This window comes from Schistocerca piceifrons, chromosome 2, assembly GCF_021461385.2.
Source record: "Schistocerca piceifrons isolate TAMUIC-IGC-003096 chromosome 2, iqSchPice1.1, whole genome shotgun sequence".
NCBI lineage: Eukaryota > Metazoa > Arthropoda > Insecta > Orthoptera > Acrididae > Schistocerca > Schistocerca piceifrons.
In genome coordinates, this window is record NC_060139.1 from 101,967,768 (window position 1) to 101,995,079 (window position 27,312).

At 38.9% G+C, this 27,312-nt stretch overlaps 1 protein-coding gene across 5 annotated transcripts in view; it reads left to right on the forward strand.

Moving 5' to 3' along the window:
* LOC124773095 (endoplasmic reticulum-Golgi intermediate compartment protein 2) overlaps nucleotides 1–27,312 on the forward strand; it is an 85,590-nt gene that overhangs the window by 8,400 nt on the left and 49,878 nt on the right. For all 5 annotated transcript variants that reach the window (XM_047249372.1, XM_047249375.1, XM_047249374.1 and 2 more), the window contains exons 3-4: nucleotides 19,324–19,479; nucleotides 19,596–19,812. In XM_047249372.1, the coding sequence (XP_047105328.1) occupies nucleotides 19,324–19,479; nucleotides 19,596–19,812 (373 nt within the window). The remainder of the gene's footprint in view (nucleotides 1–19,323; nucleotides 19,480–19,595; nucleotides 19,813–27,312) is intronic.

A 27,312-nucleotide genomic window follows, 5' to 3' on the forward strand; every position in this document is an offset into this window, starting at 1 on the left:
AGAATAGTTTACGTCTGTCTTAAAGGGTCTGCCAGCACAGTTTCTACAGTATCTCTGTAACACTCTCCCATGGATCAAACAAACCTGTGACCATCCATGCTGCCCTTCTGTATGTTAGTATCCCCTATGAGTCCTATTTTGGTACAGGTCTCACATGCTTTAGGAATATTCTAGAGCTTGCCACACGAATATTTCGTAAGCAGTTGCCTTTGTAGACCAACTACTTCCCTGGTATTCTACCAATAAACTGAAGTCTGCCACCTGTTTTACCCATGGCTGAGCCTATGTGATCATTCCGCTTCATATCCTACAAAGTGTTACACCCAAGTATTTGTGTGAGTTGGCCAATTTCATCTGTGACTCATTGATACTATGAAATGATAATTAAATCAATAGCTTAAGCTGTCAAGAGGCGTTGATATACGTCAACAGGAACAGTTGAAAATGTGTGCTCGGACCGGGACTCGAACCTGGGATCTTCTGCTTACATGGCAGATGCTCAGAGAGCTGCATGGTCACCGATGGTATCTGTTCTTTCAGACATGTCCAAAAGAACCGATACCATCTCCATATACATTAATACTATACATATACATATACATTAATACTAGTCATAGGGTACTACTTTTTTTGTTTTGTGAAATGCACATTTTTACATTTTTTTAACAATTAAAGCAAGTTGCCAATCTTTGCACTGCCATGGTCTTATCTAGTTCTGACTGAATATTTATCCAGTTTCTTTCAGACAGTACTTCATTATAGATAACTGAATCATCTGCAAAAAGTCTGAGGCTACTATTAATATGGTTTGCAAGGTCATTAAAATACAACATGAATGGCAAGGCTTCAAGACCCTTCCCTGGGGCACACCCGATGTTACTTTTATATCTGACGGTGATTCTCCATCTAAGGTAATATGCTGTGTCCTCCCTATCAAAAAGTCCTCAGAGCCGTCACAAATTTCACTTTATACCCCATATGAGCATAATTTTGACAATAAATGTAGGTGTGGTTCTAAGTCAAATGCTTTTTGGAAATCAAGAAACGCTGCATCTACTTAACTGCCTTGATACAAAGCTTTCAGTATGTCATGTGAGAAAAATGTGAGAAAAGTGCGAGTTGGGTTTCACATGATCTACGTTTTTTAAATCTGTGTTGGCTTGCATGGAAGTCGTTCTGTTTGATATACCTCATTATGTTTGAGCTCAGAATATGTTCTAAGATTCTACAACAAATTGATGTCAAGGATATTGGACAATACTTTTGTGAATCACTTCTACTACCCTTCTTGTAGATGGGAATGACCTGCACTTTTATCCAAGAACTGGACATGGTTTTTTGTTCGAGGGATCTGCGATAGATTATATTAGAAGGGCGGCTAATTCAGCTGCAAATTCACTATAAAATTTGATAGGGATTCCTCATCTTTTCAGTGGTATCAGAATTAAATTGTGGCATGTCTCCTGGGTTTTCCTTTGTAAAGGAACATTTGAAAACAGAGTTAAATATTTAGGATTTTACTTTGCTGTCCTCAATTCCAGTTTCTGGGTCATTTGTTAGGGACTGGACACGAACTTGAATGCCACCAACAGCCTTTGCTACCAGTATAGCTAGATATATAACATAACAGATCAATTTAAACAGAATTATCAGAACTCATAGCAAGGGGATACTATCTAAACCAGATATGAGCACTCAAGCGTAATTCATCTGAGCAGTGACTACGCTTAGAACTGTCTGACAAACTGCAGCAAGGCAAGTGCTCCCTTTTAAAATTTTGGGAGTCCTCAGCTGTTTCTGAACAATAATTCAAATTTAAATGATTTCATATATCAAGAAGTTTACCATGTTTTATATACTTTAACCTTAATGATCTTAAGCCTTTCCCACAGCCCTCATAATTTATCATCATTGCTTTTTCGTAAATGTTTATTAAAAATATTTGAATAAGTTGATTGTAGCATATCGAGCCATCCCCTTGCAACATTCCTGTCTCAACTGTAAGTCACCTGCAGTGCCTGCTGGTGTAACTATGCTTAGCTTTACATTTGCCAACATGGCTCTTTCCCTTAGCATTCAGAAAAGCTTGCTGTAGTTTAATTTATTCATTATGTTCTAATGCTTTAGAGGACAAGAAGTGATGTGGAGCTGGTTTACAAACTTCCCACCTCTCTCCCACAGGTTGACTTACTTGGTAGGCACAGCCGATCTTCTTCTTTGGATAGCCAGCCATACCGATCTCCAAAAACTTCTTCTCTGAAGAATAATGCTGGTTAAGGGAATTTATCAGACTCTCTCTCTACTCTTGAAATAACTTGGTACTCGAAGACTACTTTTAGTCCAGTCATGGTATATTTCAAATTCCACAAAAAACAAATTCACCATTTCTCATATAAATATTCGAACTCGTGCAAGTCAACCAAGTCGTCAAACATTAGACTCTATTAGGATACATTTACAACAGGGTTGGTTCAATAACCACCAGAAAAGATGATCATGTCTTGCTTCTAGCATGTCCAACACATGAATTACTTAAAAGTCTAATCTCATTTCTCCATTTGTTCTTAACAATCTTCACAGTCATAAGCCAGCAAAGAATAGCACAGACTAAACCAGCAAAGAATAGCACAGGCTCTTCTCTACACATACACGGAAACTCTATGGATCGTACAGCATGTACTTGTCGGTCCCCGTTCGTCCGCCGTGTCCACATTTTGCTCATGACTGTTTTTAGACCTGCACACACAAACATGCAATGCGCAGTAGGTCGGATTCGTCTTTCTCACACTTCTGTATAAAATATTGTGGGTTCGACATGGAGGAAGGCCAAGTGGTTGTAGAATTTACATGAAAATTCTTGAAGGGCTACATACTCCCTCCTCAGATCAAATATGCGATATTTTATGTACCATCATTATGTACATTTATATCACATAGAATAACAATTCATCTTTCAACAGTATACCTTGTTCTTTTAATAACCGTGAATACCCTTTTTCATATTATTTAGCTATTTTTTTTCTTTTTTTTTTTTTTTTTTTTTCGGCCAACTTTGTTGTATGGGAGTGAAAGCTGGGTGGATTCAGGTTACCTTATCAACAAGGTTGAGGTAACGGATATGAAAGTAGCAAGGATGATTGCAGGTACTAGTAGATGGGAACAATGGCAGGAGGGTGTCCACAATGAGGAAATCAAAGAAAAACTGGCAATGAACTCTATAGATGTAGCAGTCAGGGCGAACAGGCTTAGATGGTGGGGTCATGTTACACGCATGGGAGAAGCAAGGTTACCCAAGAGACTCATGGATTCAGCAGTAGAGGGTAGGAGGAGTCGGGGCAGACCGAGGAGAAGGTACCTGGATTCGGTTAAGAATGATTTTGAAGTAATAGGTTTAACATCAGAAGAGGCACCAATGTTAGCACTGAATAGGGGATCATGGAGGAACTGTATAAGGGGGGCTATGCTCCAGACTGAACGCTGAAAGGCATAATCAGTCTTAAATGATGATGATGATGATGATGATTTACTTTAATTATAAAATGTGAATATTTCAATCAGTGTTGGAGTTAGCTCTTTCAATATCTAAAAATCATGTGAACCAATTTTTTTTCTTTTTTTCTGCTCTTTATCCGATCGTAAATTCCAGGTGTTTGGGACACATGAGTACTTAATTCTTTATTCTGATTCCTTGTACTATTTTTTCCTCAGTACATGCTACTATCATTATTTATAGTAGTTTGTAGTCTGGGGGAACTCTGGGCAAAATAAAAGTGTTCCCTTTTGACACTCGTAAACTTACCTAAAGCATAATAAAGCTAGTGGTATATAGAATTCAAACTTACCAGAATAATTCCTATTAAACCTGTGACTTTGTCATGATACTGTCCTTTTGCCCTAGGATCAGTACCTATACCTTACATGTGGGTTGACCCTAAGAGTGCACTTCCTCCTTCCGTTCTGGTAGGTACGCCCCTTTATAAAACATCCCTATTCGTCAGGCCACATGTCATCCTCTCTCTGTGTAGGTATGCCTCCCCTACATCCTTAGCAAATGCCGGGTACGTCCCCTTTATCCTTTGTGAGTAGGCCTCATGGTTCATTGCCCTAGTACACATCTTTATGTCCACTATAATTAAATATTTCCTGGCAAAATTAAACTCTATTTTACACTTCATTCTCACTTCTTAGTACCTTCTCTAATACCCTAGAGTCCTCTTCCACTTCTCAGCTTCTATAATCTTAGTAGGTACTATATCTACACATATTATTCAACTTATGGTAGATACTATGACTACACATAATGATCAAGTCCCACTACTCTATGACTCGTCACTTCATCAGTGTTTGCTACCCTGACTTTTCTTAAATGATTATCACAATTAACTCCAACCTTGCTTATCACTGTTTTGTAATTATTCCACAAGCTCTCCTGCTCCTATCTCTCTCTGCGCATGAGTTGAAACCAGAAAAAAAGGAACAATGTAGAACCGTCACTTAAAAAACAATGTGTGCGTCGTTCCAGATGTACACATATTTTTTTCCCCTACAACCCTTGGCGGTTCTTACATCCTTTCAATCTGTAACTTCATTGTTTGTGTATTCATATTTCTTTGTGTGTATGTGGGGCCCCTTAGGGATATGGCAGCAAGAGAGGGGAAGAAAATCAATGTGCACTCCGTGTGCATACCGGGGGGGGGGGGGGGGGGGGGGGGGAGTCATTCCAGATGTGGAAAGGGACCTTCCGGATGCCATGAAGGGTACAGGGTGCACCCATCTGCAGGTGGTCACTCATGTCGGCATCAATGATGTGTGTCGCTATGGATCGGAAGAAATCTTCTCTGGCTTCCGGCGGCTATCTGATTTGGTGAAGACTGCCAGTCTCGCTAGCGGGATGAAAGCAGAGCTCACCATCTGCAGCCTCGTCTACAGGACTGACTGCGGACCTTTGGTACAGAGCTGAGTGGAGGGTCTGAATCAAAGGTTGAGATGGTTCTGTGACCGTGTGGGCTGCAGATTCCTCGACTTGCGCCATAGGGTGGTGGGGTTTCGGGTTCTGCTGGATAGGTCAGGAGTCCACTACACGCAGCAAGCGGCTACACGGGTAGCAGGGGTTGTGTGGCGTGGACTGGGCATTTTTTTAGGTTAGATGGCCTCGGGCAAGTACAGAAAGGGCAACAGCCTCAAAGGGTGCGGGGCAAAGTCAGGACATGCGGGGACCAAGCAGCAATCGGTATTGTAATTGTAAACTGTTGAAGCTGCATTGGTAAAGTACCGGAACTTCAAGCACTGATACAAAGCACCGAAGCTGAAATCGTTACAGGTACAGAAAGCTGGCTGAAGCCAGAGATAAATTCTGCCAAAATTTTTACAAAGGCACAGACGGTGTTTAGAAAGGATAGATTGCATGCAACTGGTGGTGGCGTGTTTGTCGCTGTTAGTAGTAGTTTATCCTGTAGTGAAGTAGAAGTGGATGGTTCCTGTGAATTATTATGGGTGGAGGTTACACTCATCAACCGAGCTAGGTTAATAATTGGCTCCTTTTACAGACCTCCCAACTCAGCAGCATTAGTAGCAGAACAACTGAGAGAAAATTTAGAATACATTTCTCATAAATTTTTTCAGCATGTTATAGTCTTAGGTGGAGATTTCAATTTACCAGATATAGACTGAGACACTCAGACGTTTAGGACGGGTGGTAGGGACAGAGCATCGAGTGACATTATACTGAGTGCACTATCCGAAAATTACCTCGAGCAATTAAACACAGAACCGACTCGTGGAGATAACATCTTGGACCTACTGATAACAAACAGACCCGAACTTTTCGACTCTGTATGTGCAGAACAGGGAATCAGTGATCATAAGGCCGGTGCAGCATCCCTGAATATGGAAGTTAATAGGAATATAAAAAAAGGGAGGAAGGTTTATCTGTTTAGCAAGAGTAATAGAAGGCAGATTTCAGACTACCTAACAGATCAAAACAAAAATTTCTGTTCTGACACTGACAATGTTGAGTGTTTATGGAAAAAGTTTAAGGCAATCGTAAAACGCGTTTTAGACAGGTACGTGCCGAGTAAAACTGTGAGGGACAGGAAAACCCAACCGTGGTTCAACAACAAAGTTAGGAAACTACTGCGAAAGCAAAGAGAGCTTCACTCCAAGTTTAAACGCAGCCAAAACCTCTCAGACAAACAGAAGCTAAATGATGTCAAAGTTAGCGTAAGGAGGGCTATGCGTGAAGCGTTCAGTGAATTCGAAAATAAAATTCTATGTACCGACTTGACAGAAAATCCTAGGAAGTTCTGGTCTTACGTTAAATCAGTAAGTGGCTCGAAACAGCATATCCAGACACTCCGGGATGATGATGGCATTGAAACAGAGGATGACACGCGTAAAGCTTAAATACTAAACACCTTTTTCCAAAGCTGTTTCACAGAGGAAGACCACACTGCAGTTCCTTCTCTAAATCCTCGCACAAACAAAAAAATGGCTGACATCGAAATAAGTGTCCAAGGAATAGAAAAGCAACTGGAATCACTCAACAGAGGAAAGTCCACTGGACCTGACGGGATACCAATTCGATTCTACACAGAGTACGCGAAAGAACTTGCCCCCGTTCTAACAGCCGTGTACCGCAAGTCTCTAGAGGAATGGAAGGTTCCAAATGATTGGAAAAGAGCACAGGTAGCAGATGCGCAAAACTATAGACCTATATCTCTGACGTTGATCTGTTGTAGAATTTTAGAACATGCTTTTTGCTCGAGTATCATGTCGTTTTTGGAAACCCAGAATCTACTCTGTAGGAATCAACATGGATTCCAGAAACAGCGATCGTGTGAGACCCAACTCGCTTTATTTGTTCATGAGACCCAGAAAATATTAGATACAGGCTCCCAGGTAGATGCTATTTTCCTTGACTTCCGGAAGGCGTTCGATACAGTTCCGCACTGTCGCCTGATAAACAAAGTAAGAGCCTACGGAATATCAGACCAGCTGTGTGGCTGGATTGAAGAGTTTTTAGTAAACAGAACACAGCATGTTGTTATCAATGGAGAGACGTCTACAGACGTTAAAGTAACCTCTGGCATGCCACAGGGGAGTGTTATGGGACCATTGCTTTTCAGAATATATATCAATGACCTAGTAGATAGTGTCGGAAGTTTCATGCGGCTTTTCACGGATGATGCTGTAGTATACAGAGAAGTTGCAGCATTAGAAAATTGTAGTGAAATGCAGGAAGATCTGCAGCGGATAGGCACTTGGTGCAGGGAGTGGCAACTGACCCTTAACGTAGACAAATGTAATGTATTGCGAATACATAGAAAGAAGGATCCTTTATTGTATGATTATATGATAGCGGAACAAACACTGGTAGCAGTTACTTCTGTAAAATATCTGGGAGTATGCGTGCGGAACGATTTGAAGTGGAATGATCATATAAAATTAACTGTTGGTAAGGTGGGTACCAGGTTGAGATTCATTGGGAGAGTCCTTAGAAAATGTAGTCCATCAACAAAGGAGGTGGCTTACAAAACACTCGTTCGACCTATACTTGAGTATTGCTCATCAGTGTGGGATGTGTACCAGATCGGGTTGACGGAGGAGATAGAGAAGATCCAAAGAAGAGCGGCGCATTTCGTCACAGGGTTATTTGGTAAGCGTGATAGCGTTACGGAGATGTTTAGCAAACTCAAGTGGCAGACTCTGCAAGAGAGGCGCTCTGCATCGCATTGTAGCTTGCTCGCCAGGTTTCGAGAGGGTGCGTTTCTGGACGAGGTATCGAATATATTGCTTCCCCCTAGTTATACCTCCCGATGAGATCACGAATGTAAAATTAGAGAGATTCGAGCGCTCACGGAGGCTTTCAGACAGTCGTTCTTCCCGCGAACCATACGCGACTGGAACAGAAAAGGGAGGTAATGACAGTGGCACGTAAAGTGCCCTCCGCCACACACCGTTGGGTGGCCTGCGGAGTATAAATGTAGATGTAGAAGTGTTTTCATGTAGTCTGATTCTTTGGCCTTCTTATCTGAAGATATGTTGTAGGTTATTGGAAACCATGGCAACTAGGAAGGACTTCAGTGATGTAGATGAATATGGAAAGAGGGAAAAATAGATAGATGCTCAAATGAGAAGTAAGAAAGGAAAAAAGGTAGATGTGGTTGCTAAGATCGAAGAAGAGAAAGAAGACACCCCCAAAGACCTGAAACCCTTCCCACCCCCCTTCCCCAGGATCCCTACCTTGCAGGTACTTGAGTGAGAAGCCGGAGGAGGTATGGTGTTAAATCGTCTCCTACAGAACGGACATTCCCACCTTTAACCTTGAGGTCCCCGAAGAAAATCTTAGCAACCCTATGGAAACGGCAAATGGTGAAGAATCACAAACACTTGTTTGCGAGGGTCGTTTGAAAGGTGTGATGTGTGTTTTGTGTTAGTCATGATTTATCTGTTAATGTAAATCATGCTTTTACGTACACTACCCATCTCCTTTCGACATTGATAACTACGTCACATCTCATAAAAGGTATAAAATATTCTCTACCAAGTATAAAATTATATATTCCATTATCACAGTCATTTAATTAATCACACAATATTATGTTTTCCACAAATATAATATTCCATTCAGTTTACTAAGAAAAGTATGCTTCAATGACTTTAACTCGATTGTCTTACATTCAGTGTGAGAATGGTGTTCTCACGATTTCAGAAATTATTTTGGAAGGTATGTGCCAGGTATGGTTCTCCCTGCTTACTTAGAACTATGTGACAAAAAAAGAATTACCTGGCAGCTTTAAAGAAAACCATTTTTGGGATCATTTTAATTATGATTCATATTTATAGAATATACAGATGTAATTATGTTGATTTCACCCAGACTTCTGCCCACAGATTTGCACAGAAAACTGCTGAAGAGATTTCTCACAAAGATTAATTCAGGCAAAATTAAAACCCAACTATACATGGAGATCGCATCGGCTGCTGTCGACATTATAATTGAAACTGCAGGGGAGACTGGCTGGCTAGGCAGATTTAATCTATCTTTTTTCAGGGATAATATGTGTACCAATTCCCACCTCATGTCGCTGCCTAGTAAAGTCAGGATAAGTTGGGGCGAGCTGGGATGAGTTATGAAGACAGGTAGGGGCACCCCTGGAATAACTGAGGAAGACGCAATCAAAATTCCTACCGGGCACAACCCTCTAACAACCAAGGATGACACATTCACATACCAGGAGCAATTTGGGTGATATAATAACAAATTCTTGCTGGTATGATTTTTACCAGTATCTCTAAGTGTGGGATGATAGAATAGTTTAAGAGTTGGGGGAATTCGGTGCATGAAAATTATTACAGAAAAAACACTGAAAACAACTCAGGATCTAACGGTCGTCACTCCGCCCATTAACATAGAATGTTAACATCCCTGGGAGATATACAACTTTATGTCCTTTGCATTGTACTCTCCTTTTTCTGACCCAGTTGTAGGATTCACTAAAAATTATGTCTTGGGATGGATTACCGTTTGAACCCGATATGGTCCTTCATACTTTTGGAAAAACTTACTTGTCTCTTTCTTCAGGGCAGAGCTCTGAAGATGTTGTTTTACAAGGACTAGGTCATCAATCTTGTTCTGCAGTTCTACAGTTTTCTCATCATGCTTTCTCACTCTTTGTTGTGCATTTTCACCTAAATTTCTAGAAACTATTTCCTGATTCAGTTCGTAGTTGACAGTAAGATGTCCAGGTCCACCTCCAGAAAGTACTGTTGCAAACAGTGTATAACCACCTGTGTATTTGCTCTTTTGATAGGATATAACTTAACATATTTTGACCAGTACTCTATGATGACCAAAATGTATGACACTCCTCTCTTTCCTGTAGGAACTGGTCCAAACAAAATCCCCTGCTATAAGATCGTATCCAGTGCGTACTCTCTTTCACCTTCTGACATATTTCACAGGTCCTAATTAAAGATGCTACTTTATGTCCTGGCTTCTTAAAATAATAGAACTTAATCATATTAGCTATACACTTTTTTATTCCGAAGTTTTCATATCCTGTATGAATATACCAGACAATTTCTTCTTCCATTAACTTCGGAATGCAAATGCGCCAACGTTGCGATGTTATACTGTCTCTTCAAAACAAATTATGCCCTGTAATTTTCCACTTTCCTGCTTGATTAGGAGGTAAGGAATTCCTGATACGCACAGCAAACATTTCTGTAAAATAGGGATCATGATGGATGTTTTCTGTTATTCTTTGGGCCACCTCTTGTACCCTGGTGTGCAGATATTCTACTGTCATAAAATTAATTTCGAAGATTACGCCGGGTCCCTCTGTATGTTTTAACTCTTCCACGCCTACTGGTAACCTAGACAAAGCGTCCAGTACAATATTCTCAGAACCTTTTACATACTGTATCCTAACATCATATTCCTGTAGGCACAACATCCATCACATTAATCTACTATGTAACAACCGACTACTCATTAAAAAGGATAGAGGTTGATGATCCGTATAGACATGGATTTCTGACCCCCATACTAGTGTTTGGAATTTTTGGATACTCCATACTATTGCTCATAGTTCTTTTTCAGTAGCTGTGTAGTTTAGTCCATGTTTATTAAGACTACAGCTAGCAAAAACTATGGATCTATGATTTACATTATCTAGACCCCAATATCATTGAAAAAGTTCTTCGGCAATACCATAATCAGATGCATCAGTTGAAATTTTAAATGGCTCACCCATACTTAGATGATGTAATATGGGTGATTCTACCATTGCTCTTTTTACATTTTCAAACACATAATTTGCCTCTTGATCCCATACCCACGGTATTCCCTTTCTTAATAATGTAAAATTCTTGGGTCGTTCAGCTCTTGACCTCGTATATACCGTCTATAGTATCCGGCCATTCCTATAAATCCCTTCAACTGTCTTTCGTTTCTAGGGGGTGAACATTATGTAATAGCTTTTATGCACTCAGGATCCGGTCTAATCCCTGCACCACTACAATATGCCCTAGAAACTTAAGCTCTTGTCGCGCAAAGTGTGATTTAGACAATTTCACTGTAATACCTTTTTCTTTAAATTTTTTCAGGGTCTTACTCAAGGTTAGACAATGTTCTTCCCAGGTGGCATAGATTAAGAGGATTTCATCTACATATGTTATTAAATCCTTCAATAAATCTTTTCCTAATGCCTCATCCAGAGCACATATAACTACGGACACTGAGTTATATAGCCTGAACAGTGACACATTGAAATGATATGATTTACCATCAAACAGAAATGCTGCATACTTCTTTGATTCAGGATGTAGCCTAATTTGCCAATATCCCCCCCCCCGTCAGGTCCATCGTGTTAAAAAACCTTGCTTTTTCAAATTTGGATAATAATTCATCGATGTTAATTGGTCTGTCTCATACTGTCTCTATATGCTTATTCAGTGTATGCATGTCTAGCACTAATCGCACACCTCCTACCACTACTAAAGGGTTATTCATGACTCTAGAACTACGTTCTGTTATATTATTGTCAATCAATTTGTCAGTTTCCTCCTTAACTGCTTCTTTCAAACTTACTGGTATTGGATATGGCTTACAGAAAAAATGGAGTGTCCTTTTCGATTTTAAACTTACATATGTAATCGCTGATATTACTGGAAGTCTAATCTACTTTCTTCATTTGTTCTTAACAATCCTCACAGTCACTAAACCAGCAAAGAATAGCACAGGCTCTTCTCTAGAAATACACAGAAACTCTACGGATCGTACAGCAGGTACTTGTTGGCCGCTGTTCGTCTGCCGCGACTGTTTTTAGAGCTGCACAAACAAACATGCAATGTGCAGTAGGTCAGATTCGTCTCTCTCACACTTCTATTTAAAATATTCTCAAAGCACTACAATGTAAATAAACGTGTCTATGCAGTTTGAGCAAACATGTCAAAATTTACTGAAGAGCTTTTTTGGTCTACAACATATAGGTTAAACAATGAACCAGAATGAATTTTGGAAGAGAAATAAAAATGTTTTAAACTGTTTGTTACAAATTGCCATGGCATATAATTAAATCTCCAAAACACCCATGGCAGTGACACCTTTTTGTGTACTTTTGTGTCATAAGAACTCTCTGACATGTTTTGTGTTGCAGTCGTTGCCACTTTGTTATGAGTTTTGAGTGTTGATTTTAGTTTCCTTTTATTCTGATTGGTTTGTAACCATCTTGGTCAATAATAAAAGTAATTCTGTACATTCTAAAACTATGTACCGTCTTTGTGTGGATAATTTATGATGTCATGTAACTGTTAATCCTGTCTAAGAGTTTCCATACTTCTCAGCAAATGGCATAAGTTGTGAGCGCTCGAGATATGCACGGGATAACCACGGACCTTGCCGTTGGTGGAGAGGCTTGCGTGCCTCAGTGATACAGATAGCCTTACTGTAGGTGCAACCACAACGGAGGGGTATCTGTTGAGAGGCCAGACAAACGCGTGGTTCCTGAAGAGGGGCAGCAGCCTTTTCAGTAGTTGCAGGGGCAACAGTCTGGATGATTGACTGATCTGACCTTGTAACACTAACCAAAACGGCCTTGCTGTGCTGGTACTGTGAACGGTTGAAAGCAAGGGGAAACTACAGCCGTAATTTTTCCCAAGGGCATGCAGCTTTACTGTATGGTTAATGATGATGGCGTCCTCTTGGGTAAAATATTCCGGAGGTAAAATAGTCCCCCACTCGGGTCTCCGGGCGGGGACTACTCAAGAGGACGTCGTTATCAGGAGAAAGAAAACTGGCGTTCTACGGATCGGAGCATGGAATGTCAGATCCCTTAATCGGGCAGGTAGGTTAGAAAATTCAAAAAGGGAAATGGATAGGTTAAAGTTAGATATAGTAGGAATTAGTGATGTTCGGTGGCAGGAGGAACAAGACTTTTGGTTGGGTGAATACAGGGTTATAAATACAAAATCAAATAGGGGTAATGCAGGAGTAGCTATAATAATGAATAAAAAAATAGGAGTACGGGTAAGCAACTACAAACAACATAGTGAACGCATTATTGTGGCCAAGATAGACACGAGGCCCACGCCTACTACAGTAGTACAAGTTTATATGCCAACTAGCTCTGCAGATGACGAAGAAATTGATGAAATGTATGATGAGATAAATGAAATTATTCAGGTAGTGAAGGGAGACGAAAATTTTAATAGCCATGGATGACTGGAATTCGAAAGCAGGAAAAGGGAGAGAAGGAAACATAGTAGGTGAATATGGATTGGAGCTAAGAAATGAAAGAGGAAGCCGCCTCGTAGAATTTTGCACAGAGCATAACTTAATCATAGCTAACACTTGGTTCAAGAATCATGAAACAAGGGTGTGTACGTGGAAGAACCCTGGAGATACTAGAAGATATCAGATTGATTATATAATGGTAAGACAGAGATTTAGGAACCAGGTTGTAAATTGTAAGACATTTCCAGGGGCAGATGTGGACTCTGACCACAATCTATTGGTTATGAACTGTAGATTAAAACTGAAGAAACTGCAAAAAGGTGGGAATTTAAGGAGATGGGAACTGGATAAACTGAAAGAACCAGAGGTTGTACATGGTTTCAAGGAGAGCATAAGGGAACAATTGACAGGAATGGGGGAAAGAAATACAGTAGAAGAAGAATGGGTAGCTTTGAGGGATGAAATAGTAAAGGCAGCAGAGGATCAAGTAGGTAAAAAGGGTAGGGCTAATAGAAACCCTTGGGCAACAGAAGCAATATTGAAGTTAATTGATGAAAGGAGAAAATATAAAAATGCAGTAAATGAAGCAGGCAAAAATGAATATAAACGTCTCAAAAATGAGATAGTCAGGAAGTGCAAAAGGCTAAGCAGGGATGGCTAGAGGACAAATGTAAGGATGTAGATGCTTATCTCACTAGGGGTAAGATTTATTTATTTATTATTTATTTGTCCTGTAGATCAAATCAGTACAATGGCTTGTACAACTGATATGGGGTAAGTCAATACAAATACACAGTTCGCAGGAGTCTAAAACAGTAAACAAGAACACAGAAGAATGATTATTTTACATTACCTACAAATTATGTTACTTAAAGTTACAACTTTACAGAGAATTGTTACATGATGTGACAAAATTGACTTAATAACATTCAGATTTGATACATTATCATGCACTAAGACAATTTTGATTCCAAATATTCCTGGATGGTATAAAAGCAGTCTTTTATTAAAAGAGATTTCACTGTCTGTCTGAATTTATTTATTTCTTGGATTTCTTGTATAAAAGTTGGAAGATGGTTATATAATTTTATTCCCATGCACTTGACACCATCATTGAACAGTTTTGTTGAGTGGGGAAGTATTCTTAGAGAGGTTTTTGATCTTGTGTCACAATCGTGGTAATCCATATTTTCGCTAATTTTGTTGATACTTTTTTTGGTAAAGAATAATAATTCTAGTATGTATTGGCATGGGAGCGGCAAAATATTTCGTTTCTTAAATAATGGTTTACAAGTGTCTCTTTGTTTTTTGAACATAATTGTTCTGACTATCTTCTTTTGCAGTTTGAATATCTTAATTGATTCAGAATTTTGGTCCCAGAAGATGATTCCGTAGTTAAGTACAGAGTGAAAGAGTGCATGGTACATTGTGGTTAGGGTACTTGTGTTAGTGACATTCCTTATTGATCTAATCATGAAGCATACTTTACTAATTTTTGTGCTGGTAACGTCAATGTGCCTTTTCCATGTGAGCGTATCAGTAATAGTGACCCCCAAAAATTTTATTTCATTTTCAAGTTTAACATTATTTTTTTCCAGTGATATAGTTGGTAGTAATGGATTTCTGTTTTGGGCAGTGTGGAAGGTTATTCCAATTGTCTTTTTTGCATTAAGAAGCAGCCTGTTACTTTGAAGCCATCGACTTATTTGATCTGTGGTCCTATCTATATTAGATTGGAGAATTTGTTCAGACGCAGATATGAGTACAGAGGTGTCATCATCAAACAAAAGGGTTTTTGTGTGTCGTAGGCTGTGAGGAAGGTCATTTATGTAAAGTAAGGGGCACAGGACGGAGCCTTGGGGAACGCCTTGCTTTATGGTATGTGTGGAGGAATGTACAGTGCTAGCTGTACCTGAGAGCTTAGTTTCATTTAATTTGACATACTGCTGTCGATCTTCCAGATAGATTTTAAACCAGTCATAGGCATTTCCTCTTATTCCATAGGAATGCATCTTTTGCAAAAGTATACTATGATTAACAATGTCGAAGGCCTTTGTTAGATCTAGGAAGATACTTATGGCTGGGAGTTTTTTTGTCCACAAGCTCCAGTGCATGATCTAGAAATTCTTGTATTGCATCAGTTGTAGCTTTCTTACTTTGAAAGCTGAACTGAGCAGGTGACAGGATATTTTCTTTGTCTAAAAAGGACATGATTCTGGTGGCCATTATATATTCAAATACTTTACTAAAAGTTGAAAGCAGTGCAATGGGTCGATTATTACTGGGATCCTCTTTGCTTCCTTTTTTGTGGACAGGTATAATTTTTGCAATTTTGAGCATACCAGGAAATGCACCATTCAGGAATGAGAACTTTATTATGTGGGCTAGGGGTTTACTGATAAAGTTATTGCAATTATGAAGGAGGAAGCATGGAATTTGATCTTGTCCAGCAGATGACTTTTTTTTCAATTTTGCTATGAAGTGTCTTTTCTATTTCAATTTCAGATGTAGGCCTTAAAAATAGAGTCTCAGAGCACAAGTTTGGTTCTAGTTGTAAGATAGATACTGCCTACAGAAAAATTAGAGAGACCTTTGGAGAAAGGAGAACCACTTGCATGAATATCAAGAGCTTTGACGGAAACCCAGTTCTAAGCAAAGAAGGGAAAGCAGAAAGGTGGAAGGAGTATATAGAGGGTCTATACAAGAGCCAGTACTGACAAAACTCTACCATCTGGTGAGCAAGATGTATGAGACAGTCGAAATACCCTCAGACTTCAAGAAAAATATAATAATTCAAATCCCAAAGAAAGCAGGTGTTGACAGATGTGAAAATTACCGACTATCAGTTTAATAAGTCACAGCTGCAAAATACTAATGCGAATTCTTTACAGACGAATGGAAAAACTGATAGAAGCCGACCTGGGGGAAGATCATTTTGGATTCCGTAGAAATGTTGGAACACGTGAGGCAATACTGGCCCTACAACTTATCTTAGAAGAAAGATTAAGGAAAGGCAAACCTACGTTTCTAACATTTGTAGACTTAGAGAAAGCTTTTGACAATGTTGATTGAAACACTCTCTTTCAAATTCTGAAGGTGGCAGGGGTAAAATACAGGGAGCGAAAGGCTATTTACAATTTGTACAGAAACCAGATGGCAGTTATAAGAGTTGAGGGGCATGAAAGGGAAGCAGTGGTTGGGAAGGGAGTGAGACAGGGTTGTAGCCTCTCCCCGATGTTATTCAATCCGTATATTGAGCAAGCAGTGAAGAAAAGGTATTAAAATCCATGGAGAAGAAATAAAAATTTTAGGTTCGCCGATGACATTGTAATTCTGTCAGAGACAGCAAAGGACTTGGAAGAGCAGTTGAACGGAATGGATAGTGTCGTGAAGGGAGGATATAAGATGAACATCAACAAAAGCAAAATGAGGATAATGGAATGAGGTTGAATTAAGTCGGGTGATGTTGAGGGTGTTAGATTAGGAAATGAGACACTTAAAGTAGTAAAGGAGTTTTGCTATTTGGGGAGCAAAATAACTGATGATGGTCGAAGTAGAGAGGATATAAAATGTAGACTGGCAATAGGAAGGAAGCGTTTCTGAAGAACAAAAATTTGTTAACATTGAGTATAGATTTAAGTGTCAGGAAGTCATTTCTGAAAGTATTTGTATGGAGTGTAGCCATGTATGGAAGTGAAACATGGACGATAAATAGTTTGGACAAGAAGAGAATAGAAGCTTTCAAAATGTGGTGCTACAGAAGAATACTGAAGATTAGATGGGTAGATCACATAACTAATGAGGAGGTACTGAATAGAATTGGGGAGAAGAGGAGCTTGTGGCACAACTTGACTAGAAGAAGGGATTGGTTGGTAGGACATTTTCTGAGACATCAAGGGATCACCAATTTAGTATTGGAGGGCAGTGTGGAGGGTAAAAATCGTAGAGGGAGACCAAGAGATGAATACACCAAGCAGATTCAGAAGGATGTAGGTTGCAGTACGTACTGGGAGATGAAGAAGCTTGCGCAGGATAGAGTAGCATGGAGAGCTGCATCAAACCAGTCTCAGGACTGAAGACCACAACAACAGATAACTCAAAAAAATAAAAAATAATAAAAAACCTGTCACCAGTAGGAAACAAAGTTCCACAGATGCTGACCCGTTTGACTGATGACTGTCACCTGTAAAATTACAGAATGGGTTCCAAATTTGAATGACTTGTCAATGGGAAGCACAAATAGCGGCAGTAAAATTAATGAGAAATCACTTAAAGAAATAAAGCCAAGGAAAGGAATGTCAAATGTATTGGCCAAAAACGTGAATCATTACTTAGAAAGCATTTCTGAAGATGTGTAATCTTATTTTAAAAAACGATGAGTGAGCAGGCTGCAATATTGATTATAACTGATAGATACTGATTATAAGAAAAAGCCTTCATGAGTCCCACATTGTTAGATAGTGTTCGTAATGCTGATTGTATAACAAATTTGGCTAAGGATGATTGGAATAATTCTTAAAACACAAAATATAAATTTCACTTCTAGAAAGCAAGCAGAGAGACTTTTTACAAAATAATATCAGTTTCTAAAAACTCATTGATTTGTGTGTGAGGAGGGGGTGAAGATGAAATCCGCTTCTAGTTACTTCATAAAATAAATACAGCTCACTTGATCCATAGAATATGTCGGCAAATGTAAATTGTGTTAAATGCATTGTGTATTCAGAAATTAGCAGCCTCATCATCTACGGGGGTGAACCTGAATCCCACTTACAAAATTCTGTAGGTTGTTCAGGGATATTTTCTAAGTATTTTTATAGAAAGTACTCAAGAGCACTGAATGTGGAGTAACTGTGTTTTGTTTGAAAATAACTGCACAACACTGAAACTGTCTATATGCTGTGTTTCATGTTAGGAAACAAATGTATTCCACTCACTTGCTGTACAAGTTAACAACAATAATGGCCTCTGTACCCCACCCTCAAGTTCGCACTTAGTATTCCTCAGATTTATTGAGATCCTTGAAAGAGACAGAACTGTTGCCTCCTTGTGTGTAAGATATGACACAGGCGGAACACCTTCAGACTTCAAGAGGAATGTAATAATTCCACTCTCAGAGAAGACACATGTTGACAGCTGTGAATATTGCTGAACTTAAAGTTTAATAAATCATTGTTGCAAAATTACAGAAGAATGGAAAAATTGGTGGAAGCCAGTCTCAGGGAAGATCAGTCTGGGTTACGTAGAAATGTAGGATCACTGACCATACAACTTGTCTTAGAAGATAGATTGAAGAAAATTAAACCTATGTTTATAACATTTGTAGAGTTAGAGAAAGCTTTTGACAGTGTTGAGTAAATACACTCTTTGAAATTCTGAAGTTAGCAGGGATAAAATATAGGTAGCAAAAGGTTGTTTAAAACTTGTATGGAAGTTGGAACTGTCGGTAAACATGAAAGGGCAGAGTAGGTAAAGAGAGCGAGACAGGGTTGTAGCGTATGCCTGAGGTTATTCAGTTTATACACTGAGCAAGCAGTAGTGGAAGTCAAGGAGAAACATGGAAAAGGAATTAAAGTTCAGGGGTAAGAAATGTGGACTTTGAGGTTTGCCGATGACATTGCAATTCTGTCAGTGTCAACAAAGGACTTTGAAGAGCAGTTGAACAGCTCACACAGGTCATTGTTAAATAATCTGGACCCTTTAAAAATTATCCAGGCTTAGAAGTGTCTTCAAAAAATGTTATAAGATGAACTTAATTTCAAGTTTGTGTGTTCAGCCCCAAAATGCTTCTTTGTCTAAATTATTTTTGATTATATGCTTCCTTAAGAACTGAAATTTTTCTACACTGCTAATGCCTTTTTTATTTTGTATGGACTGACAGAATGATGATACCGTTGGCATTATTATTATTATTATTATTTTATGCAGAATCACTTTGTATGATGTTTGTGTGATAACTGCAGTCTACATACAATGATATTAATGTTAGGGCGATGCAGCTCCTAAAGCCGTAGCTGTTTGCAGTGAAGTTACCTGTGTTTATTGTTTATGTCTGTGAGGAACTGTTATTTTTCTCTCTTTTGCAGTGTCCTTGCTGACTCTTGTTATCATAATAATTCTTATATATGCTGAAGTGTCATATTTTCTGAGCAGTCACTTTGTATTCAAGTTTGTACCTGATACAGATATAGATGCCAAGTTGAAAATCAACATAGATCTCACTGTAGCAATGCCTTGTGGTGGTAAGTGATCTTTTCGTAGTGTAAATGTTATGAAAATAATCGCTAAATTTAAATAATGAATGTGTTACTGAGTTAAGCTGATAATAATGAAGCATGTTTTTTGTTCTTGTTTACAGCCATAGGTGCTGATATTCTTGACTCTACTAACCAAAATGTACTACAGTTTGGTTTGCTTGAACAAGAAGAAACGTGGTTTGAACTTGACCTTGAGCAGAGGATGCAGTTTGATAGTATGCGACAGGTCAACTCCTACCTCAGAGAAGAATTTCATGCATTACAAGATCTGTTGTGGAGATCAGGCCAAAACACATTATTTGCAGAGATGCCTCAACGGTAAATTAATTCAAAATAATTCAAAATTTTAACATACGCACTGATGAATGATTTTTACAAGTTATTTAGGAATAAAAAAGACAACTCGCCGCAAAGCAAAAGCACTGTGTTGATGATAGGCACTCATTGTGCTCAGTTGACTGCCAGCTCTTACTGGCTCTTGGTGAGTATGCTGGGATGAGGTGGGGGTGTGAGGTTGGGTGGTGTCAGGAATGGGGAGAGGTGGGAGGCAGGGAGGGGGTTTGGGGCAAGCATCTAGCAGCTCAGGCACGAGTGGGGAGCTGTCTGTGGGCTTGCTAGAGGTGCAGGTAGAGAAGGCAGGTGACAGATGGCTGGGCACGCAGTTTCGTAGACAATGGCGTGAGATAGTAGCACACAACTAGCTGATGTGGGGACACAAATTGGGCAGGGGTTACTGGGGCATACACAAACATCTATTTATTTATTTATTTTTTATTTATTTGCATTTTCTTTGTGTGGAGCCATCGTAATGATGGCTTTTGCAAACATCAGACTTAATACTATGGTTATATTTACACTTATAAAATACACTATACTCTGTAGCTGTTGCTTCATATGTCTATTTTTTACGTTTATCACATTACAACTGCTATGCTAATGCCTCATGTTACAATCACTATCTTAAAATTCGTTTAAAGAATACAAACATTTTTGTATTAGAAAAGATTTTAATTTTGTTTTAAAAACATTTCCCGTGCACGTTCTTAGAGCGTTTGGTAGCTTGTTATACCAAATCAAACCACTGATATATGGACTTCTATCAGTCATTTTTGACATTGTTCTGTTACGGAAATAGTTACACTTTGTTCTAGTGTTGTGATCATGTACATCACTGCCCTTGATAGCTTCTGTTGGTTGACTTATAAAAAATACAACTATTTTGAAGATGTACAGAGAATATATTGTCAGATATTTGTGCTACACAAACATTTTACAACATGAATCTCTATGTCCCATCCCATGTATATGTCTTATTCTCTTTTCTGTAGTAGTAGTATTCTCTTTAAATGTACGTCAGCTGCACTGCCCCATAGTTCAATTCCGTAATTGAGAAAAGGGTAAAGTGTTCCATAATATACTAATTTCAGTGCTTGGCTAGGAACTATCTTTTGCGACCTGGCTGAGTAGATATATGGCACTACTGACTTTTCCGTATACGAAATTAATGTGGTATGTCCACCGCAAATTTTCATCAACATACACACCCAGAAATTTACAGTTACCATTTTCTGTTGCAGAGATATTACACACACTATTCATATTGTTGTGGTGAGAACTGCCTGTTTTAAATGTCAGTAGTTGAGATTTGGTGACATTCACGTTGAGTCTCTGATCACTGAAGTATTTTGTTACTTCTGTTGCGCCACTAGTAGCAAGAGATTCTAGCTCGTTACATTCACTCCCATAGAATAAGATTGATGTGTCATCTGCATAGCTTACAATATGGGAGTTAATGGGTTGTGCAATGTCGTTAATATATATAAGGAAGAGAAAGGGTCCAAGGATTGAGCCATGTGGTGCACCTTGTAATATAGGTTCACTGGTGGACTGGAAGTTCATGATTTTATTATCTAGTTTGTATAACAATTTAGTGCTTTGCTTACGATTCAGCAGGTATGTGGTTAGAAGATTCATGGTTCGATCGACAGTACCTTAAGATTTTAGCTTTTTAAGAAGTACCCTATGGTTTACTGTATCAAATGCCCTTGTCAGGTCCAAAAATATACTAGCAGTCTGCATCATCTGTCCAACACACAGTTAACTTCATGGATGAACTGTGTAACTGCTGTGGTTGTACTTAGCTCTTTTCTGAAGCCATGTTGCGAATCTACAAGCAGTTTATGTTTTGTCAAAAAGGTACTTACCTGAGAAAGGATAATGCTTTCGAATATCTTACTAAAAGTGGGAATTAATTCTATTGGTCTATAGCTGGAGACATCTTCCGTACTTCCCTTTCTATACACTGGTTTCACTACACTCATTTTTAGAACCATTGGATACATGTTTTCTCTAAAGCTGCAGTTAATCGGGTAAGAGGTTTAGAGATTTCTTCTAAGCACGCTTTAGTAATGGCTCTGGATATGCCATCCCATCCAGATGAAAATTTTTTCTTTAGCATGTATATTGATTGCCCTGCGAACCTCCTGCTCATTCACTTCCACAAATTCAAATTTGGTACATTGGGTGAGATAGCATCGGGTCTCTACCTGTGAATCTATAATATGGATTGATTGTTTGCCAGATGTAGTAGTTATTAAAAATATTACGTATAGTATTATAATGCTACTATCATGTCTTATGCTGAGTGGTTCCGTGTTCATCTTGTTGGGACCTTTCCGGTATTTGTCAATCAGCTTCCAAGATGCTTTGTTTACGTTGTCAGACTGTTCTATTATTTTGCTGTTAATCTGTTTCCATAGGTTAACAATTTCAGTTTTAAAAGTTTGCTTGGCCCTATTGTATTTTTCCTCGAAAATCTGCATAGTAGTAGCTTTATAAAGCTGGTTTAGATCATGTACTTGCTGCCTGAGCCTGATCAGATTTGGTGGGAGTTTCAGTCTAGGATTACTTCCATTTTGACAGTGTTTAACTACCTTCTGGATTTCTCTGACTGGACAACTATATTCATAATGATGTAGTAGCGTTGAGTAGAATTCATTCCATTTCTCATCCTGCCCTTTTTCCTAGTACACAGAATCCCATTTCTCATTTGCTAGTTTGTCTTTAAGAGCATTAATATTTGAGGTATTCAGCATTCGTTTTTGTAGCACAGGTTTTGTTATTTTAGGTATAACTGAATTTATGTATTCTGTCACCTGACAGAAGTGGTCAGAATAAAGAAAATTTAAGTTACGGTAATTTACCTTATCTATAACATCTTTGCTGATTATAGCATAACCTATTCTAGTGAAACATGTGTCCGTTCAGAGTTGTATTTACAAGATTGTATGAGGTCAGTACGTCACTGAGTTTGAAGTTTACTATACTATTTGAGTTTGCATCTATATTAAAATCACCTAATATAGTAAGGTCATTAGAACCGCCCTTACCAACAACACTACTAAGTTTATCCATAAACAGCATTACATCAGCATTTGGTGGCCTATATACTCCAATCACTTTATGCTTTGGTAACTTAAGATCATTACTGTAGAGTACACTACCTGTCATTTCAATTGATCCTTCTTTGGTATGGTGTTCAAGAAAGGAATTTTTTTTAGCTTCTATATCTTAATTAACATAAACTGCCACACCATCACCTTTATGGTTTTGCCTACAATAACTATTTGCTAGTATGTAACCTTCTAATCTATAATATATTATTTCACTGCATTTTAGCCCATGTTCAGTTATTACTAGTACATGTGGCAAGTGTTCCTCTATCAATATTTGTAGTATGTCAAGTTTGTTTCTGAGATATTGCACATTTAAGTGCATTAACTTTAAGGGTGTTATCACTTCTTGTTTATTTACCATCTTGCACAAATCAAAATTGTTTGAGTTACACTTTTTATGACCTTTTGCATACACTGGTTTTTTAGAACTGTCCTGCAATGACTGATCACTTATTTCATAGCCTGGCTTTTCTTTGCGTGAACAGGACTCAGTCATGTCCTAAATACATTCCTGAAAACTATTATTATGGTCCTTTATTTTAAAAAAGTCTCGTGGTTGTAGCCCAGAGCAATTGGAGCTTTCTCCACACTGTCTTTCTCGCACAGTTTGCTTATGTGGGGAAACTAGCTTGGCCTTCCCTTTCCTGTTTAAGTGGAATCCATGTTTTGTGTGTTTATCACAATTCATCTTACTTAAGTTTATCAAATGTACATGGCTAAATTTATCACACAGTTTCTTTAGCTCGGAATTGTAGTGTCGAATCTCTTTGTTTACACACGACCACAGTGGTAAATCATGTCGCACTGGCACGTTTGCGATGACAATGTTCGTTTGAAATAGTTTTGGTAATATGTTACAGAAACATTGCAGGGCTGTCTTGCTTTCGTTTTTGTATATGTCGTTGCCACCGCCATTAATCACAACGTGATTGTCTTTGTTCAGTTGACTTGTTTCTGTTGTAATATTCTCCACCACTGCATTTAACATTGCACCAGGCTTGATTTTTGCGAAAACTGAATGCTTTGAACACATACTTTCGCGAAAATGTTTGGATAGGTCTCTTCCATGACTTTCGGCATACAGAAGGAGCCCTTTGGTGCATCTTAAGGTTGGCAAGTTCTTTTTTGGTTCTGTTGCAGGAGTTTTGTGATTACTTTCTGGTTGGATTATGTCTGTTGTGTTACCACAATCCGCTACTAGTGCTGAGAATTTGTTTGATAATGGTATCACTGGGGCTGTACTTACATGTAGTTCTTGCTTGTTTGTATTTTTTGGCACACGCCACATTTTCTGCGCGGAATGACCATCAACAACGGCGTTGTCTTGAGTTAGGCAATAATTCCGATCCACTGCTTTATATTTTGTTTACAGCTCTTGATATTTCCTCAGAAGTTCTTGATATTTTGTATTGATTGACACTAAATCATCTGTTAACACACTTATTATTTTTTCTTTTGTCTTTAGCGTGTTCATTATTTCGTTTTCCTTGGCACTTATAAAGCACTGTCGGCATGTCCAGTCATGTTCGTCTTTTATATATTTCAAATTGACTTTGACGTGGTATCAGTACTTGCAGTCGACACACAGGATACCTCTTTTGACCTTCTTCATGCAAATTTTACAAACCTCACTATCACTTTTTAAAGAAAGTGAGACATCACTACATGAAAAATGTTCACTCGACACCATCTTGTCCATGGCCTCACCGTGATTGAACATTGCCTCTCCCAACGCCCTACAGATTCCAAACCCACCAATTATTTCCTTGTACACCCAACCAACTAAATTCCAACCCATAACTACTTTACCTTTGAAGGGAATGCATACAGACAAATTTGTGGTACTGGCACCCTTCTATGCCAACCTCTTCATGGGCCACCTAGAGGTAACATTCTTAGCTTCTCAAAACTCCCAAACCACTGGTGGTCTGGTTCAGGTTTATTGATGACATCTTTATAATCTGGACCCGAAGCCAGAACACCTTATCCTCATTCCTCCACAAACTGATCACCTTCTCTCCCATCAATTTCACCTAGTACTCCTCCACCCATCGAGCTGCCTTCCTAGATGTTGAGCTGCTCCTCTCAGATGGCTCCATCCACACCTCAGTCCACGTCAAACCCACCAATCACCAACAGTACCTGCACTACGACAGCTGCTATCCGTTCCACACCGAAAAATCTCTCCCATACAGCCTGACGAACTGTGGTAGACGCATGTGCAGTGATGAGAACTCCCTTGATGCTGAAGGCCTCACAAAGGCCTTCACAGGCAGGCAATACCCTCTAGACCTAATTCACAAACTGATATCACATGCCATATCCTCATACTTGATTCTTGCATCCCTCCCAAGAACCAACCACAAAGAAGCACCCCATCTCATCCCTGCACACTCACTGTGGGCCAGTAAAGAGCTGGCAGTCAACTGAGCACATTGTAGGGAGCCAGGTTTAATATATATATATATATATATGTGTGTGTGTGTGTGTGTGTGTGTGTGTGTGTAGCCATTCTCATCATCTTCTGTTTGTGTGCCTATGGACAACACAGCATTTCTGTCTTACAGTGAGTCATCTCCTTTATTCATAAATAATTTTTATTTTCAACCATAACTTTCTCTAGCTGATTGATTTGTGTGTGTGTGTATATGTGTGTGTGTGTGTGAGAGAGAGAGAGGGAGAGAGAGAGAGAGAGAGAGAGAGAGAGAGAGAGAGAGAGAGAGAAAGAGAGAGAGAGAGAGTGTGATTGTGTGTATGTATTTCATTGCACTATGCATAAGAGAAAAAAGAAGGTGACTCTAAGCGGAAAGTTATTAAAACCTTTAAGATGAAAATGGTGTATACAGGGTCCAGAAGATTTTGTGGCACACTCAAGGGTTGCAGATGGTGTTTTGATTGGTGTTCTCTGAATCAGAGGAGGAACATTTATTTTGAACAGGGTAAGAGTGAGAAATATTAAATGTTATCTAAGGTTGGCTACTTAGGGGATCACAAAACAGTAGCAGTGGACAATGGGATATCCTCCTGATAGACTAAATTTTCCTGGCACCCCATCTGAAACTGAGATAAGAATGTGGAAATGGTTAAAACTGCTATAGCTTGCAAAACAGTGTTGTCCCACAGTTACTTTTTGAAACCCTCTTGTTCTGTAGACATATGAGGGCATGGATTAGGGAAGGAATATTTGATAAGTCATTGCATTACAGGTGAGTTGCACATTTCTTTCTGCCTGTGGTGTTTGCCATTTGTTTGCTGAAATGGAAAAAAGATCATGTTGTTGATGAAGACTTACTTGTTGCATTTAAACAATTAAGGTTTTGATACCTCTGGCAGATACAAAAGGCAAGAATGATTTGCATGAACATTGTACACTTGTCTCTCCCGGAGTGTTTGACCATCTTATACACGGCGAGCAATAGTAACCATGTGGCAGGTGTGCAGTTAACTGTGAGTCACTTGTGCATATAAAAGCACCATCTCAGGCACAAACAGTTATTCCAGTTGATGAAGAGCTCTCAAATCCCCAGCCAGGTGGCAGTGTTGAGATACCGCAACATGTCAATGAGTGTCATACATGTCATTCATCAGCAAAATCTTTGCTACTGCTGCTGTGTATTGTCAAGCATGTATGACACGTGGTGGTGGTGATCACTAACCTGGTTGCTGACTGTTTTTCATGAGTAGCACCTTATACTCATAGTCTCTTACTGAAAATTATTTGGTTTTTAACTAAGTTGAGCAATAACAGATGCAACACCAATGGTTTAAGGGTCACTTATTTGCACGTTTATTCTGATTAGATCACATTTGAGTGATGGCCAGTCTTCCCTACATTTTCTCATATAATTAGCAGTTTGTTGGTCAGAAATAGTACCATATATACTCATAGATGTTTGTGAGCTAGTGTCTAGAATGTAATCATCTTCTGAAACAAAAGGTAGCAAAAATATTCTGTTGGCAACCACCTACACATGAAGATATGATGATCATAATAAAATAAGAGAGATCAGAGCTCACACAGAAAGATTTAAGTGCTTGTTTTTTCCACGTGCCATTCTAGAGTGGAATGGTAGAGAAATAGCTTGAAAGTGGTTTGATGAACCTTGTGCCAGGCACTTAATTGTGAACTGCTGAGTAGTCATGTATATGTAGATGTAAAAGTATGCTAAAAAGACACAACACAGTTGAAGATTCTTACACCAAGATGTCCAAGTGGTCATAACTGATTCCAGATTTTCAAGATAAGGGACATGAAGATGTGGGTTCAGAACTGAGTGTGAACTTTTTACACATAGATGCAGACTCCAGCAAATAAATGTTGATAAAGTGGATTCTAGGTGTGTACTTTTTACACGTAGACGTT